At 48.4% G+C, this 15,132-nt stretch overlaps 1 protein-coding gene across 3 annotated transcripts in view; it reads right to left on the reverse strand.

Moving 5' to 3' along the window:
• Positions 1–1,246: 1,246 nt before the first annotated feature.
• ITGA10 (integrin, alpha 10) overlaps positions 1,247–15,132 on the reverse strand; it is a 17,848-nt gene continuing 3,962 nt past the window's right edge. For all 3 annotated transcript variants that reach the window (XM_011951287.1, XM_011951288.1, XM_011951286.1), the window contains 25 exons: positions 14,116–14,243; positions 13,485–13,633; positions 12,280–12,430; positions 11,923–12,088; positions 11,715–11,788; positions 11,347–11,491; positions 10,987–11,135; positions 10,606–10,749; positions 10,262–10,465; positions 9,495–9,625; positions 8,615–8,781; positions 8,376–8,518; positions 7,898–8,011; positions 7,607–7,692; positions 7,299–7,440; positions 7,034–7,126; positions 6,798–6,874; positions 6,557–6,646; positions 6,057–6,141; positions 5,772–5,885; positions 5,419–5,499; positions 5,070–5,183; positions 3,580–3,675; positions 3,201–3,314; positions 1,247–2,903 (listed from right to left, as the gene is read on the reverse strand). In XM_011951287.1, coding sequence (XP_011806677.1) covers positions 2,838–2,903; positions 3,201–3,314; positions 3,580–3,675; positions 5,070–5,183; positions 5,419–5,499; positions 5,772–5,885; positions 6,057–6,141; positions 6,557–6,646; positions 6,798–6,874; positions 7,034–7,126; positions 7,299–7,440; positions 7,607–7,692; positions 7,898–8,011; positions 8,376–8,518; positions 8,615–8,781; positions 9,495–9,625; positions 10,262–10,465; positions 10,606–10,749; positions 10,987–11,135; positions 11,347–11,491; positions 11,715–11,788; positions 11,923–12,088; positions 12,280–12,430; positions 13,485–13,633; positions 14,116–14,243 — 3,023 coding nt within the window. In that variant the 3' untranslated portion in view covers positions 1,247–2,837. The remainder of the gene's footprint in view (positions 2,904–3,200; positions 3,315–3,579; positions 3,676–5,069; positions 5,184–5,418; positions 5,500–5,771; positions 5,886–6,056; positions 6,142–6,556; positions 6,647–6,797; positions 6,875–7,033; positions 7,127–7,298; positions 7,441–7,606; positions 7,693–7,897; positions 8,012–8,375; positions 8,519–8,614; positions 8,782–9,494; positions 9,626–10,261; positions 10,466–10,605; positions 10,750–10,986; positions 11,136–11,346; positions 11,492–11,714; positions 11,789–11,922; positions 12,089–12,279; positions 12,431–13,484; positions 13,634–14,115; positions 14,244–15,132) is intronic.

The raw sequence follows: 15,132 nt of genomic DNA on the forward strand, positions 1-15,132 counted from the left end.
AATAGGCCAAATAGGCCAGACAGGCCACAATTCTCAGGGTTAGGCAACAGAGGCAGAGACTGGGTCTCTAGAAGGCCATTGCTTAAGTGCACGTGTTCCCTCAGGATACTGGAAAAACTCTGGGTGTCTCAAGAGGAGCCTAGAAGACACCTGCTTAATGGAATCAAATAGATTTGATCCCTACCATTAGAACCTTAAATTCTTCAGCTAATTATCACCTTAGAGAGCTCAAAGAGCTTATTTCAAAAGGGATGAGGCAGGCCAGGCACAGTGGCTCACGCCTGTAATCCCAGCACTTTGGGAGGCTGAGGCAGGCAGATCACGTGAGGTCAGGAGTTAAAAACCAGCATGGTCAACATGGTGAAACCCTGTCTCCAAAAATTAGCTTGGCATGGTGGTGCACACCTGTAGTCCCAGCTACTCAGGAGGCCTGAGGCAGGAGAATCACTGGAACCCAGGAGGCGGAGGTTGCAGTGAGCTGAGATCACGCCACTGTACTCCAGCCTGGGCGACAGAGCGAGACTCCATCTCAAACAAAAAAAAAGGGGATGAGGCATAGGACAAGATTTAGTGGATGAGACAATAGCACATAGAAGAAACACACCTTCATGATCTGGGAGATGGGTCAGAGAGCAGGAACGCCACCACCTGGTGCTCCAGTATACTTTCTCCCTTAATCCTCACAAGGCATGATACGGTAGATTATTTTATGACAAAATAGTTTTATAATCATAGTTACCATTTACTGAGCATTTACTAAATGCTCACTTTTCTTGGATTATTTCATTTTGTCTTCATGACCCTAATAGGTTTAAAGATGAGAAAGCCAAGACTTAGAGAAGTTAAGTCTGTCCTAGGTGAAATGGACTTTTTAAGTTGTATAGCCTAGATTTAAACCCAAATCTGCCTTCATTGTTAACCACTGTAAGACACAGCCTCTTATTATTATCTGAGCCTCAGGGAAGTTATGACTTGCTGAAGGCCATATAGTTAATAAATGGCAGACAGGATTTCAATCCAAGCCTCTGTGCTTCCCAGACCTTTATACTTTCTGGTTACTTAAGCAGGTGAGAATTACAGGAGGCTAGAATACATCTCCTGTGGGACAGCCACAGAAAACATTTAAAATACTTCTTAACTTTGCCTTCCAGGGACTCCACTCTGTAAAGTCCCAGGCAAAACAAGTATCTACCTCTCACTATTACTGAGCAGTCTATATCCTAGGGAACACATATAGAGCCAAAGGTCATTTGACACTGAACTTTATTTGTTCTGACCATCTGATACACTGTCCACCCTGCTGGGAAACAGAGACAATGCCCATGAGGGTGGGCCTCTGCAGAAGGCCAGAGACATGTCAAAATAAACACTGTGGTCAGGCCTCAGGAACAGCCTGGGAGGACAGGTTCTGTGACTGCTAGTCAACCACCCAATCAGGTCTTCTCTCTTCTCAGCTCTAAATGAGTGCTGATTCTTCAAAAGGCTCTCAGAGCTGCACTCTGGAGATCAATAACTGACTTCGATATCTCAAGTCTTGATTACAAAGAAATATAAGTTACCCAGTTGTCTATGAGACTCTAACTGCCTTTACTGGCCATGACCCAAATATGGAGTGGGTTGGGGAGGGGTCAGAGATAGAAATTAACCTGGAGATTTCCAGTAAACACCAAGCAAGGGCTGGCAAACTGATTCCACCAGAGAAACCCTGCAAAATATGACCAAGGTTCTATAGGATTGCCCCAGAAACATCTTCCTAGGAGCTATTTGTGCTGTACAACCAGTGCTGAGCAAGTAAGGGCTTGCTCCCCACAGTCCCATGCCACTCTTGAAGGCTTCTTAATGCGGACCCCTCACGTTAGATCCCATGCGGCTGCTGCTTCCCAAAGCTGGTAAAGTGAAAGCATTTCCCATCATCAAGCAGCAGTACTCTCTCTTCTGTCTGCTTTCTAAGCAGGCCCTAAGGAGGGCTCAAGAGTGAGTATAAGACTTGAGAGAAGTAGAGAAAATACTGCCTAGGTACACCCAGTCCTCCCTGCTATTCCAGCTCCAGCCACCTGAGGGCTCCTGGCTACAGAAAATCAGGCACCAGGCCCTGGCTTTGCTCCCAGAAAAGGCTTGGAATCAGGAAGCCTATGCCCAGCAAGCCTGGGGGCAGCTCTGTTTCACCAACACCTGAGGGCGGGCGAGTGCACCACAGGTCTCAGGTTTCAGGCGGGATGGCAGTTGCCTGTCTAAAGGCTTCTCTGTTCCTTGGAATTGTACAGAATGTCTCTTGTGGCTTTTCCTCCTCCCTCCTTTTTTCCTGTTGACTCTCCCCATCCGGCTCTATGAATCACCAGAGTCCACAGGAAAGCAGCAGATGTTGACTTTACTCCTTTCAAGCCAACGTCAGCTCCCTCCTGTGGAGTGGGGAACAGGCAGGAAGGTGAGAGGGTGGAAGAATCGAGGAAGATAACTCTCATCCTTTCCAAACTGTGAGGGAAGATTAAGAGGGAATCTGAAAGGAGTCAGGCACCTAGGCAAAAAAATGATTGGTTCCTGGGGATAAAAGGACCCCAAAGAAAGGCCCCAGTGTTGGCTATGGAACCAGGATCATGAAGAGGAGGGAAGCAGAGGGTGGGAGCATGGCTAGTTTCCGTGCCAGCTCTTCTTGTCTGAGGTAAAGCCTCTTCTCTAGCCAACAGTATCCCTAGGACTCAAAAGTCAAGTCAGGCTGCCGGTCTGGGGAGATAGTCCAGAGGCGGCTTCTTGTCCCATCTGAGCTCCCAAACCTCCACTTTTATGCAAGTCTCTTGAAGAAGCTGCCAGGGAGGACTTTCTAGACCCTTATTCTATATTCATTGTTCCAACTTCTCTTCTCTTTTTTCTTCCTCAGGGATTTTCTTATGGGCAAAGAAGCCAAGCTGTAGAGGAAAAGATACGCGTCATCGCCAAATGCCTAGACTGGGAACCTTGCCAGTAGCTCTCAGACTTATCTGAGATCTTCACTTTTGTTCTGTTTCCAAAAATGGAATTCAAATTTATTTTATTTGGCTTAGAATAATTTAACCAACATTTGTGGGGTACAGTGAAGGAGACCTGGGCATGACATCCACAGCCTGCTTAGCTGCCCAGCACAAATCCTGTGCTCTCTGCTATAATCAAGGATTCTTCAACTCATGGGCACCATGCTCCACACTCCCCACTAAAGCAGTGCTTACCTTCCACAGGCAGAAGACAAGGAGAGCAAGCAGGAGCAACCCTCCCAGGACACTGCCTATGAGGATCCACAGGGAGATGAGTATAGGCCGGGTCTGAACCACCTCCAGAAGGCTCTGTATGGAGAGAAGAGTAGTTTTCTACATGCATCCTGTAACCCAGCTAGTCTCATCCCACATTATACCAAAGCCAGCCCCCAAATAGAAGAAATAACCTCCTTCTACTTAAAAGAAAGAAACTGAGGCAGGAATGGCAGCAGTGGAACACTAGGATCCTGCTACCTGATGGAGATGCCTTCGTTCTGGAAAAGCCCACGGGTGGCCCTATCCCATACTCATCATCATTATTTTCACAGCTCTCAAACTCGGTCTCCAGCCCCACCTCACTCCAACGGGAGGCTTCAGTCAGCTGTAGGACACTGCCCTCCTCGGTTCCCAGCTCAAAGGTGCTGACCACCATCAGGGACTTGAACTTGGCCTGTGGAACAAGTGGATAGGAAGACATTTAAAATGAGCCATCACCAGGTGATGTAGTTCTTTAGAATCCCAACAGCAAAGTTGAGGCCGAGAGACATAACCTCAAGGGCTCTCAAGACTAGAAGAAAAGGCTGAAGACCAATGGGAAAAGAGAGGAAAGATAATAGATGGAAAACCCCTGGTCACATCTGCTGCTGCTATTTGTTTTCCAAGGACAATCAGTACATCTGGTGCTTTACCTGAAATGCATTCTTTTTTTTTTTTTTTTTTTTTGAGACGGAGTCTCGCTCTGTTGCCCGGGCTGGAGTGCAGTGGCCGGATCTCAGCTCACTGCAACCTCCGCCTCCCGGGTTCACGCCATTCTCCTGCCTTAGCCTCCCGAGTAGCTGGGACTACAGGCGCCAGCCACCTCCCCCGGCTAGTTTTTTGTATTTTTTAGTAGAGACGGGGTTTCACCGTGTTAGCCAGGATGGTCTCGATCTCCTGACCTCGTGATCCGCCCGTCTCGGCCTCCCAAAGTGCAGGGATTACAGGCGTGAGCCACAGCGCCCAGCCATGAAGTGGTTTCTTAATAAATCTTTGTTGAAATATGAATAGACTAATGAAAAAAAGATACCAAAGAAGGACAAAGAGACTTGGAGAAGGATGGTTTATTGGACTTAACTTCCCTAAAACATATGATGACATCCCAGGGATCTTGTGTTATTCCAGGTAGATATGGGAAAGCACAACATCAACCTTAGTGCCAAATGCCATTACAATTAACATGCCATTTCCCTGCCCAGGAGGAACTCACACTGACTCCTCACTACCTGTCATATTAAGTTCAATTTCTCCCTGGATTCAAAGGCCTTTCATAATCTAGATCCCTCTCGCCTATACAATCTTACTTCCCACCGTTCCCCAATACAAATCCTGCATGTAACATCAATTATTCATTCATTTAGCAAAAATATATTAAGCACCTACAATGAGTTAGGCATGGGGGCTAAATGTTGGAGATATTCTCCTCAGTGTCAGCCTAATACAGGGCCTTTTACGTAATAGGCACTTGATGGATTATTAACTGATTAAATGTAGGTATCCTGTAAATGTTGATTGATACAGCACTAAGGAATGGTCAGTGGAGGAAAATACAAGGATAATAACTTGTGTTCACCATATGTCCAGCTCATTATTCATTTATTCTTTATAACAACCCCATGAAATTGGTATTATCTTCCCCTTTTAGAGATTAGGAAAAAGAGGCTTAGGGAGATGAAATAACTTGCTCATGGTCAAATAGCTAGTAAGAGGCAAAAGTGAAACTTGAACATGGGTCTGTCTACCTCCAAACCTATGCTAAAGTTCCAGAAAGGAGCAGAAGAGGGGAGTAGTAGAAAAGGAAAGGCTTACTCTTCGGAAAAATTCATTGTGAACCAGCCTCAGTAGTCCAACAGAGACCTCGGTCCCCTTTGCCAGCTGCCCAAGGTGGCACCTTACCACCTGACACTGAGTATTGCTCCCATTCTAACAGAAGAGAGAGAGACAGACAGATCAGGACTCTGTGGTGGAAAGATCCTCTTTCCCCACCTCTAGTTCACACAGTCTTGTCTCAAGGCACCTGACTCCATTTTCATTCCCACTCCAGATCAGACCCTGGGGTGGAAAGATCCCTTCTTCCCCGCTCCAGATCCTACCCCCTTGTCCAGGGCACCCAACTCCACTTGCATTCCCACTCCGGACACCCCCTTGTGACTCATACCAGTCTGTTTGTGTGTTGAAGCTCCTCTGGATGCACAGGAGGTGCTGGGGGTTCAGTCAGATTCTGCACTGTGCAGCTTGCCTAGGGGAAGATCCAACTTGAAAGACCCTCCTGATGGGGTGGGGCTAGCCACTCAAGGCTGAGCTGGAACATACCCACACCTTGCAGTTCTTCCCCTTATAATCCCTTTTTCTTCTCCCAAATAAGCCACATGTGTAAAAAGAAAGCCCCCCCCAGAGAGAGGAGCCCCAAGAGTAGCAGCCCAACAGATAGGGAGCTGGTGTGGTGTCCAGCTTCAGTGAGTCCACCAGCTCAAGGGAGCAGGACTCCACGCCCTCCTAGACCAGACTCACATTGTTAGTGATGACTTGAGACAGTGATAGGAAGTAATTGCCCCCATGGGCCACAGCTGGAAGGAGGGCTGAGATGATGAGGCCACTGACCACATAGCAGCCTAGGTTCTGAACCTAAGAGGAAGGTTGGGAATAGTAAGAAGTGGGAGATGGAAGGCCCTTCCTCATCTGTTCCCCTTCACCCTAGCTACCATTAAAATCCAAGAGAGACCCTTCCAATCCTTTTCCCACAAAGCTGTTGTTCTCCCACCTCCCCTTCATGCCAAGACCCCTCCAGCTTCTCACCCTAAGAGTGGTTTTGAATTCTGGGCCAGGACCCACTGGGAGGGTCCTATATGGGTGAACCTCATAGCGGTGCAGGGTAGACTCACTGTGTGAACACCAAGTCAGGAAGTACATGGTCACAGCCATGACACAGACACAGGGGCACATGATCAGCACACAGACATGGATTCAGAGGAGGCAGGGCCAGCACATGGATAAAGAGATGGGGGTACATGCAGAAGACAGAAGTAGAACATGACACAGACAATGCAAGCTTTATGGCTACATCCCATATCCCCTCATCCCAGCTCCAGTGCCCAAGGCCTGGCAAAACCTTATATCTAGGAAAGTAAGATGCTTAAAAGGGAAGGTTCAGCATGAATAGGATTAAGGGCAAAAAGACTGAGCAGCCGCAAGGGCTTGGGTTTTTGGAAACACTGAGGCACACGGAAAGGGAGGAAAGCAGCATAAGGGTATGAGTGTGAGGGGAGAACTGGGTCCCACTTAGAAGCTGGGCCTACCTAGAGAAGAGGAGATGGGGCTCATATTGGATGTGGGCTGAGGTCTGGGCTGTGTTATCTTGAAGGGTTCCATCTCTCTCCAGGCTGTCACTGTAGGGTCAGAGGGGAGAGGCTCACATCTCAACCCCTCCTCAGAAGACACCCTCCTCTGCTAATAGAGGAATCAGTGTTGTTCCTCCCCACCCCTCCAGTCAAGACTCAGTAGGAGGAGAGGTCTAGAAGAAAGTTCCGTCATTCTCACCTGCTGGCAGTCAGCTTCACGAAGACTTGGCTCAGGAGAGAGGAGCAGCTAAACTCGAACTCTAGCAGAAAGGTCACCTAGGGGCAGGGGACACGGGGTAATGGTAGAGTCTTCCTCATGGAACAACTACAGAGGAACAGGAGCCCTTGTGTGCCTCCTTCCCTGAAGTCCCAGGACCCTCAGATCCCAGCCTCTGCCCCCCTAGAACCTCCTTTTCATCCTAGACCCCAACTCACCTTGGCTCCAGTCTGGAAGACAGGATGCCCCACAATGCAGAGCCTGGCATGAGTAGAAGGGGCTGCACATTCCACCTTTATTGGGCTGTCTCTCTGAGGGCAGGGGAATGGAGATGGAAGCTGGAGCTGGGGCTGCAACTGCTGTCCTACCCACAGCCTCTAAACACTGAGCCATTCTCTAGAACACCTCACAGCTGAGGCCAGTACCCCAACCTTCTTCCTCCTCTTTTCTTTACTTCTCCCACACCCCCTCCTCCATGGGCACCTGAGGAGTGAGACTGGCCAGGTGGAGGTTTCTAGAGAAGATGAGACTCAGGCTAGTATTGTAAGCATTTTCCTTCCTGTTCTCCAGAGTTGCAGATACCAGCGCTTTCCGCTGGCCACCTCGAACCACAAATGGGGCCTTCCTGGGAATGATGAATGAGGGAGAGACCAGGAGTTGAAGGAGGGGAGTGCCAAAAGTCTCACTTTTGTTATCATGGGTAAGAAACAACCCCCTACCCCCAGCTCCCTTCGAGTCCCTTCCAGTCTGTCTCAGGTCACCCTGGTTTGCCCAGTACATGTCCATCCAACCTGGAGCCTCTGATGTCCATATTCACTTGAAGCACCAGGTCTGTGACACATTCATTGTCAGGGCCACAATCCTTTGAGAAGGGGACCTGGAAGAAAGGGAAGGGGCTAAGGGTTGAGAGGAAAGCAAGGAGGAAAGGAATAGAATAGGGGAAAAGTGAAAAGACAAAAGTGGGTATATTTTTATTAGAGGAGCCCAGGTCAGATTTCACTGTGATCTCATGTCTTCTCCCTCCCTTTTCTCTTGAAAGACGGCAGTGTTGGGAGCAAGGGGCAGGGCATGGCACTGCTGACCAGCTTTTGTATAGAGGTGGGTGAGCCCTCATCCAGCACAGGCCCTGGCTTTGTGGTATTGTCCAAGGCAAAGGTCACAGTAAAGGCCACAGGCCGGAGGTAATCTGACGTATCCTGAAGGAAAACAGAGTCACAGAGTCAAGGATCATGTGATAATTATAGTGATCATTTATGAAGCATTTTCTGTGTGCTGGGCACTGTCCTAAGATCTTAACTGTATTACTAAATTTAATTTTAATACAACTCCTATGATATAGTTATTATTATTATCACCCCTTTGCAGACAAGAAAACTGAGGGTTGGACTTGCCAGAATTCATAGGTGGTAAATGGCACAGCTAGGATTCAAACCCAGATCAGCCCTGACTCCAAAGTCTGAATCATCTCATTTTCCCAGCTTTGGCTTTCTTGCTGATCCAGCTGAAAGTCCTCCTCTGACCCAGACTTCTCTTCATTCTCAGTTCCTGCCCTCTCCTTACCAGCACATGGAAGTGTAGCTGCTCACAAGTGACATTCTCCACACTGAGTCGGAGCCTCCGAGGGGACAGCCTCTGGCCAGAGCCATCAAATGCTGCACGTGCTCCAGCCGTCCATTCATCCAGTGATGCTGTGTACCTCATGTCTGAATGAAGGAGGCAAGAGTGAGGGTGGAAAGGGGTCTAGTGAGGAAGGCAGGCAAGGAGTTGAGAGTTGCCTGTGATGCGCTTTAGTCACTTACAGAATCGGCGATCCCAGCGACCAGGAGTATGGGAGGTCACTTGGAAGCAGAGGGCTGCAGTCAGACAGACTGCCTGCTGGCCTCGCCGCCTACAGTCCCTCTGAACCACACTGATGGCCTGTGGGGTCACCTCCAGTGATGGGGCCAGATGGACAATGGGCCGGGAGCTGGGAACAGTGTGGAAAAGATATTCTATCAGTAGGAGGTAAGCCCTTGAGAAATGTAAGCCCAATGTTTTCTTCCCCATGGTCAAAACAAAGAAGGAGGGGCTGAATGCATATGTCACCCTCCCCCGGAGCCCTCTGACAGAAGTAAGATAATAGATTCATGTCATTGATCTTTTTTTTTTTTTGAGATGGAGCTCACTCTGTGGCCCAGGCTGGAGTGCAGTGGGGCGATCTCAGCTCACTGCAACCTCTGCCTCCTGGGTTCAAGCGATTCTCCTGCCTTAGCCTCCCGAGTAGCTGGGATTACTGGCGCCCACCACCATGCTCAGATAATTTTTTGTATTTTTAGTAGAGACAGGGTTTCACCATGTTGGCCAGGCTGGTCTTGAACTCCTGGCCTCAAATGATCCTCCTACCTTGGCCTCCCAAAGTGCTGGGATTACAGGTGTGAGCCACTGTACCCGGCCCTAGATTCACGTCAATAAGCACTTATATGCTAGGCACTGTGTTAAAATCATTATATGGATTATCTCATTTAACCGTCACAATAAACCTATAAGGTAGGTACTATTACTACTGTCATTTTTTAAACTAGGAATGGAGGCACAGAGTAAGTTGACTAAGAAACCCAAATCTCAGCCTGTGACTTTAAGGCCCTTGCCTTTAACAGCTATGCGACGCTGTCCACTGCTACCTGAGCTGGGACCCCTCACCTGAGCAGGATGGCTGCCCCCTGGGCACCCACAGCCACATCGACCAGATCATCTCCATCCAGATCTAGCCGGCCATCCACACTTCGGCCAAAGTAGCTGAGGGCATGTGGCATGGAGGCAGCAGCAATCCTCTGAGAGGAAGAGAGAGGAGACTAAGGCAGGGACCCATACACCTAGTTTCTCAGGCCTCCTGCCTTGCTCCTCCTTTATTTTTACTCTATTTTATTTATTTATTTATTTTTATTTTTTATTTTTTTTTTGAGATGGAGTTTCACTCTTGTTGCCCAGGCTGGAGTGCAATGGTGTGATCTTGGCTCACTGCAACCTCCGCCTCCCAGGTTCAAGCGATTCTCCTGCCCCAGCCTCCCAAGTAGCTGGTGGCATGCGCCACCAGGCCCAGCTAACTTTTTGTATTTTTAGTAGAGCTTCATTATGTTGGCCAGGCTGGTCTCCAACTCCCGACCTCAGGTGATCCGCCTGCCTCGGCCTCCCAAAGTGCTGGGATTACAGACATGAGCCACCACGCCCGGCCATGCCTTGCTCTTTATAATCCTCCCATCAGTCCTGGGAATAAGAGAAACTTGCCTGTGTTCAAGAGTTCTTAGTTCAGCAACCTGTATTCTACCCCACTGCCTTATATTTTTGCCTACTAATAAAAGCACTTGTTCAGTTTGGGTCTCAAGCCAAGGGCACTATTGACAAGCAAAGAGCATCCCCCTACTCCTCTTCCTACAACCATGCCCCTGCTTTATTTGGGTACTCCTGACCTGGGCAGGATGGGGCCTAACTCCACTCTGGGTTCCATGGTACAGGTACAGTGCTCCCTGGTGCCCATCCTCCAGAGGTGCCCCCACAGCCACATCAGCAAAACCATCTTGGTTCAGATCAGGAAGAGCACCCATGGCAAAGCCAAACCGAGCATCCTGGGGGGGTTCTGGCTGAAGTGTTCCTTGGAGGGTTAGCAAGGACTGCTGGTGGAGGACAGAAGATAGAAGATGCTAACCCAGCAGCCCCAACCTCTCAGCAAACCCTCAAATATGTGCACCCTCCCTCCTTTCCTCCCTCACCCCCACAACGCAAGTCCAGGGCAGGGGGTCCCAGCAAGTCTCACCTGGCCCACCAGATACACATAAACACATCCTGTTTCCTTGTTCTGGGGTCCCAGGAACATGGGGGCAGCCACAAGTAAGACATCAGTTGTTCCATCCCTATCTGTATCCAATGGGCAGAGCTCACTGCCAAAGTATGAACCAATCTGGGGAACGGTGGGTGATGATGACCCCAGAGAAAAGGGAAGGTGACTGTAGACAAGTGGACTCAGTGGGAAGCACTCACCAGCCTGCCAGTCTGCTCCTAACATCCCTGACAGACTCTGCCAACCAGAATTCCGCACAGACTTTGCAGGCCTCTCTCTTACCCACTTCACATTCCTCCCCAACAGCCCGGAGGTCCCTGGGAATCCAAAGGTCCCACCCTTCCTCGGATGCCCTACCTGCTCCCCCTGGAGGCTCTGGGCAACCCTCACAGCCCCATCTTTCTTAAGCTGGAAGGCGATGACTTTTCCTCGATGTCTAAATCGAGGAGCCCCAGAGAGAAACAGGCGGCGTCCACCCCGCAAAAGCATGGAAGAAACAGAGTAACCTAGAAGTGAGCAAAGTAACAGAGTAGTAAAGGAAAAGAAGATGGGGTCCAGAGTAGGGGGTTCCCTAAAGGCACAGTGGGAGGTCCCAAGGGAAGTAGCAAGAGGTCAATGAGAAACCTCATGAGTTAAGAGGGAGTATTTCATGCCCCCCAACTAAGGATGTATTTCCTCCCCTACCCTGCAAGTCCTCTGCAACTCTCTGCTACTCACCCAGGTAGGCTGCATGGTTCTGCAATGCAGAGGGGAACTCGTCTTCCAGAGCCATTCGTGGGGGGAAAAGGTGGTGACCTCCTTCAAGCCATAGCACAGAGCCCCCCCAGTCATAGGCCCCCACCATCCCAAAGAGAATCCCATCCTGTGGGACAGAAGCAGATGGAGTCACTGAGAAGACAGTGGGGAATAAAGGGAAAAAAACATTCCAGGAGTGAAAAGATCACTGAGGGTCTGCTGGGCTCAGTTGGAAAGGCACGGGAAGGTCAGCATGGAGGCTGGTTAAAGGAGGAATCTGGAGGGCCCTGTGGTTGAAGTTATCTGAGTCAGAGAATGGGAGAAGTCATGAAGGGGTCAATCTGTCCAACCTTTAGCCGATGAGTGGAGAAACCAATCTGAGACATTTCCAGCCCAAAGGAGCTTTCATTTTCTGCATGGGACCCTTAGTCATGAGAAAATATTGAGACAATATCAGGGGAAGACAGTTTCCCCTTTTACCTACTGAACTCACTCCAGAGCCCCACCTACACTCCAGAACTTCTCCTGCTCTGTCCATTTCTCCAGAGTAATCCTCACCTTCGAGGCCAAAAATCCGATCTCCTAGTGCATCCACAATGTCAGTCAGAGCAGCCTCATCTGTGACATTGAAGAAGAATCGCTCATCTGGATCACTGGCAATAGTTCTAATTTCTCTCAGGAAAGAGCTGGGATCTCGCTGCCGCCGGAGGTAGTGACCAAGGACCTAAGAGGTCATAAGATCAAGGAATGAGGCGTTAGAGTTGGCACAGAACACAGCCAACTAACATGATGAGGCTGAAGTCTGGGAAGTAGTTAATGCCCTTGTTTTCCTCAAGTTCCCAGTCCTTGGACAGTTCACAAGACACTGCCCCCCTGTGACCCCCCAACTCTTCCAGATCCAGGGTGAATTCTCACTGCAATGCCATAGCGTGTCACTCTTCCAGCCTCACAGGTCTTTAGTGCTGCAGGAAGCTCCTCTCCATCATGGGACTCTCCATCAGTGACAACCACCAGTAGCCTGGCAGCCTCGGGTCGGCCCCCATGGGACTGACTGAACCCTTCTGTGCTGAGAAGAGAAAGGAATGAGGTGTGATCAGATGAATGCAGACACACACACACACACACACAGGATTTAACATCAGCACTTCACTGAGGTCAGGCATCTTGCCTTTTAGGCCATTTCTTGAGTATTTAACATGGAGATGGCATGGAATGAGAGCTCAAATGTTTGAATGTCATAGAACATACAGAGTAGCTTATCAATCTAAATAAGTACAACATTCATACACTCAGATTCATTCAACAAATATTATATTTGGGAGGATAAATACTAAGGAAATATAGAATAGAAGAGAATGGTCTGGGCAGGGACTCCTCCCAGACATGAGTTGTTTTGTTTTGTTTCAATTTTACTGTGCCCCTAGAGATGAGTTTTGGATCATGTTTGGAACGTGGGCTAGGACATCAGTAGTGGAGAACCTGTGGGCCAGGATCACTGTTGGAGTGGAGGGATAGAAAGATACTTCTGTCTGTGAAATATGGAAAGACACAGACATAGACACTTTGTAGAAATGTAGTGAGAGGGAGTGCAATGACAGCCCACTTAGCCTTCCTCTGTGTACTATTAGTGTACATACAAAGAAAGTATGCAAGACATCTTGGGATATATACACTGCACTCCAAACCTGCCCTAACTTCTCCTTCTTGTTTTTTTTTTTTCTTTTTTTTTTTTAAAGGGAAAGTTTTATTTTATTTCTTTATTTTATTTTATTTTTGAGATGGAGTTTTGCTTTTATTGCCCAGGCTGGAGTGCAATGGCGTGATCTCGGCTCACCGCAACCTCCACCTCCCGGGTTCAAGAGAGTCTCCTGCCTCAGCCTCCTGAGTAGCTGGGATTACAGGCATGTGCCACCATGCCTGGCTAATTTTGTATTTTTAGTAGAGATGGGGTTTCTCACGTTGGTCAGGCTGGTCTCAAACTCCCGACCTCAGGTGATCTGCCTGCCTCAGCCACCCAAAGTGCTGGGATTACAGGCATAAGCCACCGCACCCAGCCCTGCCCTAACTCTTCTAAGGCTTCATTGCTCTAGCTTCCCACACCTCTCTTCCCAGTGCCTCACCAGGCCACCATTATTGCTTGGGCAGTCTTTGTTTCTCGTCCCTCCCGCCGACTGAGTTTCTTTGCTGCTCTCACCACTTCTTCCTTCGTTCGGAAATCTCCCAGGGACCACTCATGTACAGGGCTCTCCCCATACTGTACCAGTCCCACCTGGGAATAAAGCGCATTCAAATGAAATGTATGTATGTGAGATCGGGGGAGAGGAGGAAGAAGAAAGTATGTAAGAAGAGGAGAGATGAACACCTGGATACTACGGAAGACAACACCTACATTTATCCCCTCTCTCTCTGTCTCTCCCCTTCCAAGCCCATCCATATTGCTTTTCTCTCTCTAAGAAATGGGGTCTCACTCTTTCACCCAGGCTGGAGTGCAGCTGTGTGATCAAAGCTCACTGCAGCCTCAAACTCATGGGCTCAATTGATCTCTTATCTCAGCCTCCTGAGTAGCTGGGACTGCAGGTGCATGCCACCATGCCTGGCTAATTTTTTTTTTTTTTCCATATTTTTAGAGATGAGGTCTCACTATATTGCCCAGGCTAGTCTTGAACTCCTGGCCTCAAGGGATCCTTCCACCTCCACCTCTTGAATAGGTGCCACAAGCAACTGCACCCAGCTCATATTGCCTTCTCTTACCTGTATCTGTTCCGGGTCAATAAACAGTTTCCCTACCAGTCTTCGTAGGAAGGTCTGAACTTCAGACCAGGGGTAGATGCTGTTGGAGCCATCCAAGACGATGACAACATCCATGTATGTTGGGCAGCCTAGAAGGAAGGGGAAAACTGAGGTAGAAAACACTGAGCTGGGGGCAACAAAGGAAAGAGGTCACAGGAGGACACATTCAATTTAGACATTTATAAGGCACTTCATACATGCAAAGAAGGTATTGTGCCAGGCTCTGTGTAAGTGTAGAAATTAATAAAAGATTCCTTTAGTAATCTTTAGTAATTGTGTATATGTAAGTATATATATAAATGTATATATGTGTGTATATATGCATATATAGGTATATAAACACAAACATATACACATTTATATACATATATAATTTATATATACAATGCTCTAAAAAACAAGAAGGAATTAAATGCTAGGTAGGAACATAGCATGACTCTGTACAGTGGGGGAACAAAAGCAGATTGGTTCTGATGGTGGGGAATGAAACATGGTAGCAACTAAGAAGATAGTAAAGACTGAAAATATTTAAGGAGAAGAGAATATTAGGAAAGGCATTTGGGTAGAGAACATTTTGTTTGTTTTTGAGACAGAGTCTCACTCTGTCGACCAGGCTGGAGTGTAGTGGCATAATCATGGCTCACTGCAGCCTCGACCTCCTGGGCTCAAACGATCTTCCCACCTTGGCCTCCTGAGTAGCTGGGACCACAGGCATGCACCACCATGCCTGGCTAATTTTTTTATTTTTTATTTTTGTAGAGATGGGGTCTATGTTGCCCAGGCTGGTCTCAAACCTCCAGACCTCAAGCAATCCTCCTGCCTTGGCCTCCCAAAATGTTGGGATTACAGGCATGAGCCACTGTGCCAGGCCAGATCATGGACTCCTGATAAGGAGTCCAAGTTATTATTACTATTATTTTTGAGATGGTGTCTTGCTTACTCTGTCACCCAGGCTAGAGTGCAGTGGCACAATCTTGG

Source organism: Colobus angolensis, unplaced genomic scaffold, assembly GCF_000951035.1.
Source record: "Colobus angolensis palliatus isolate OR3802 unplaced genomic scaffold, Cang.pa_1.0 Scaffold317, whole genome shotgun sequence".
Taxonomy (NCBI): Eukaryota; Metazoa; Chordata; class Mammalia; order Primates; family Cercopithecidae; genus Colobus; species Colobus angolensis.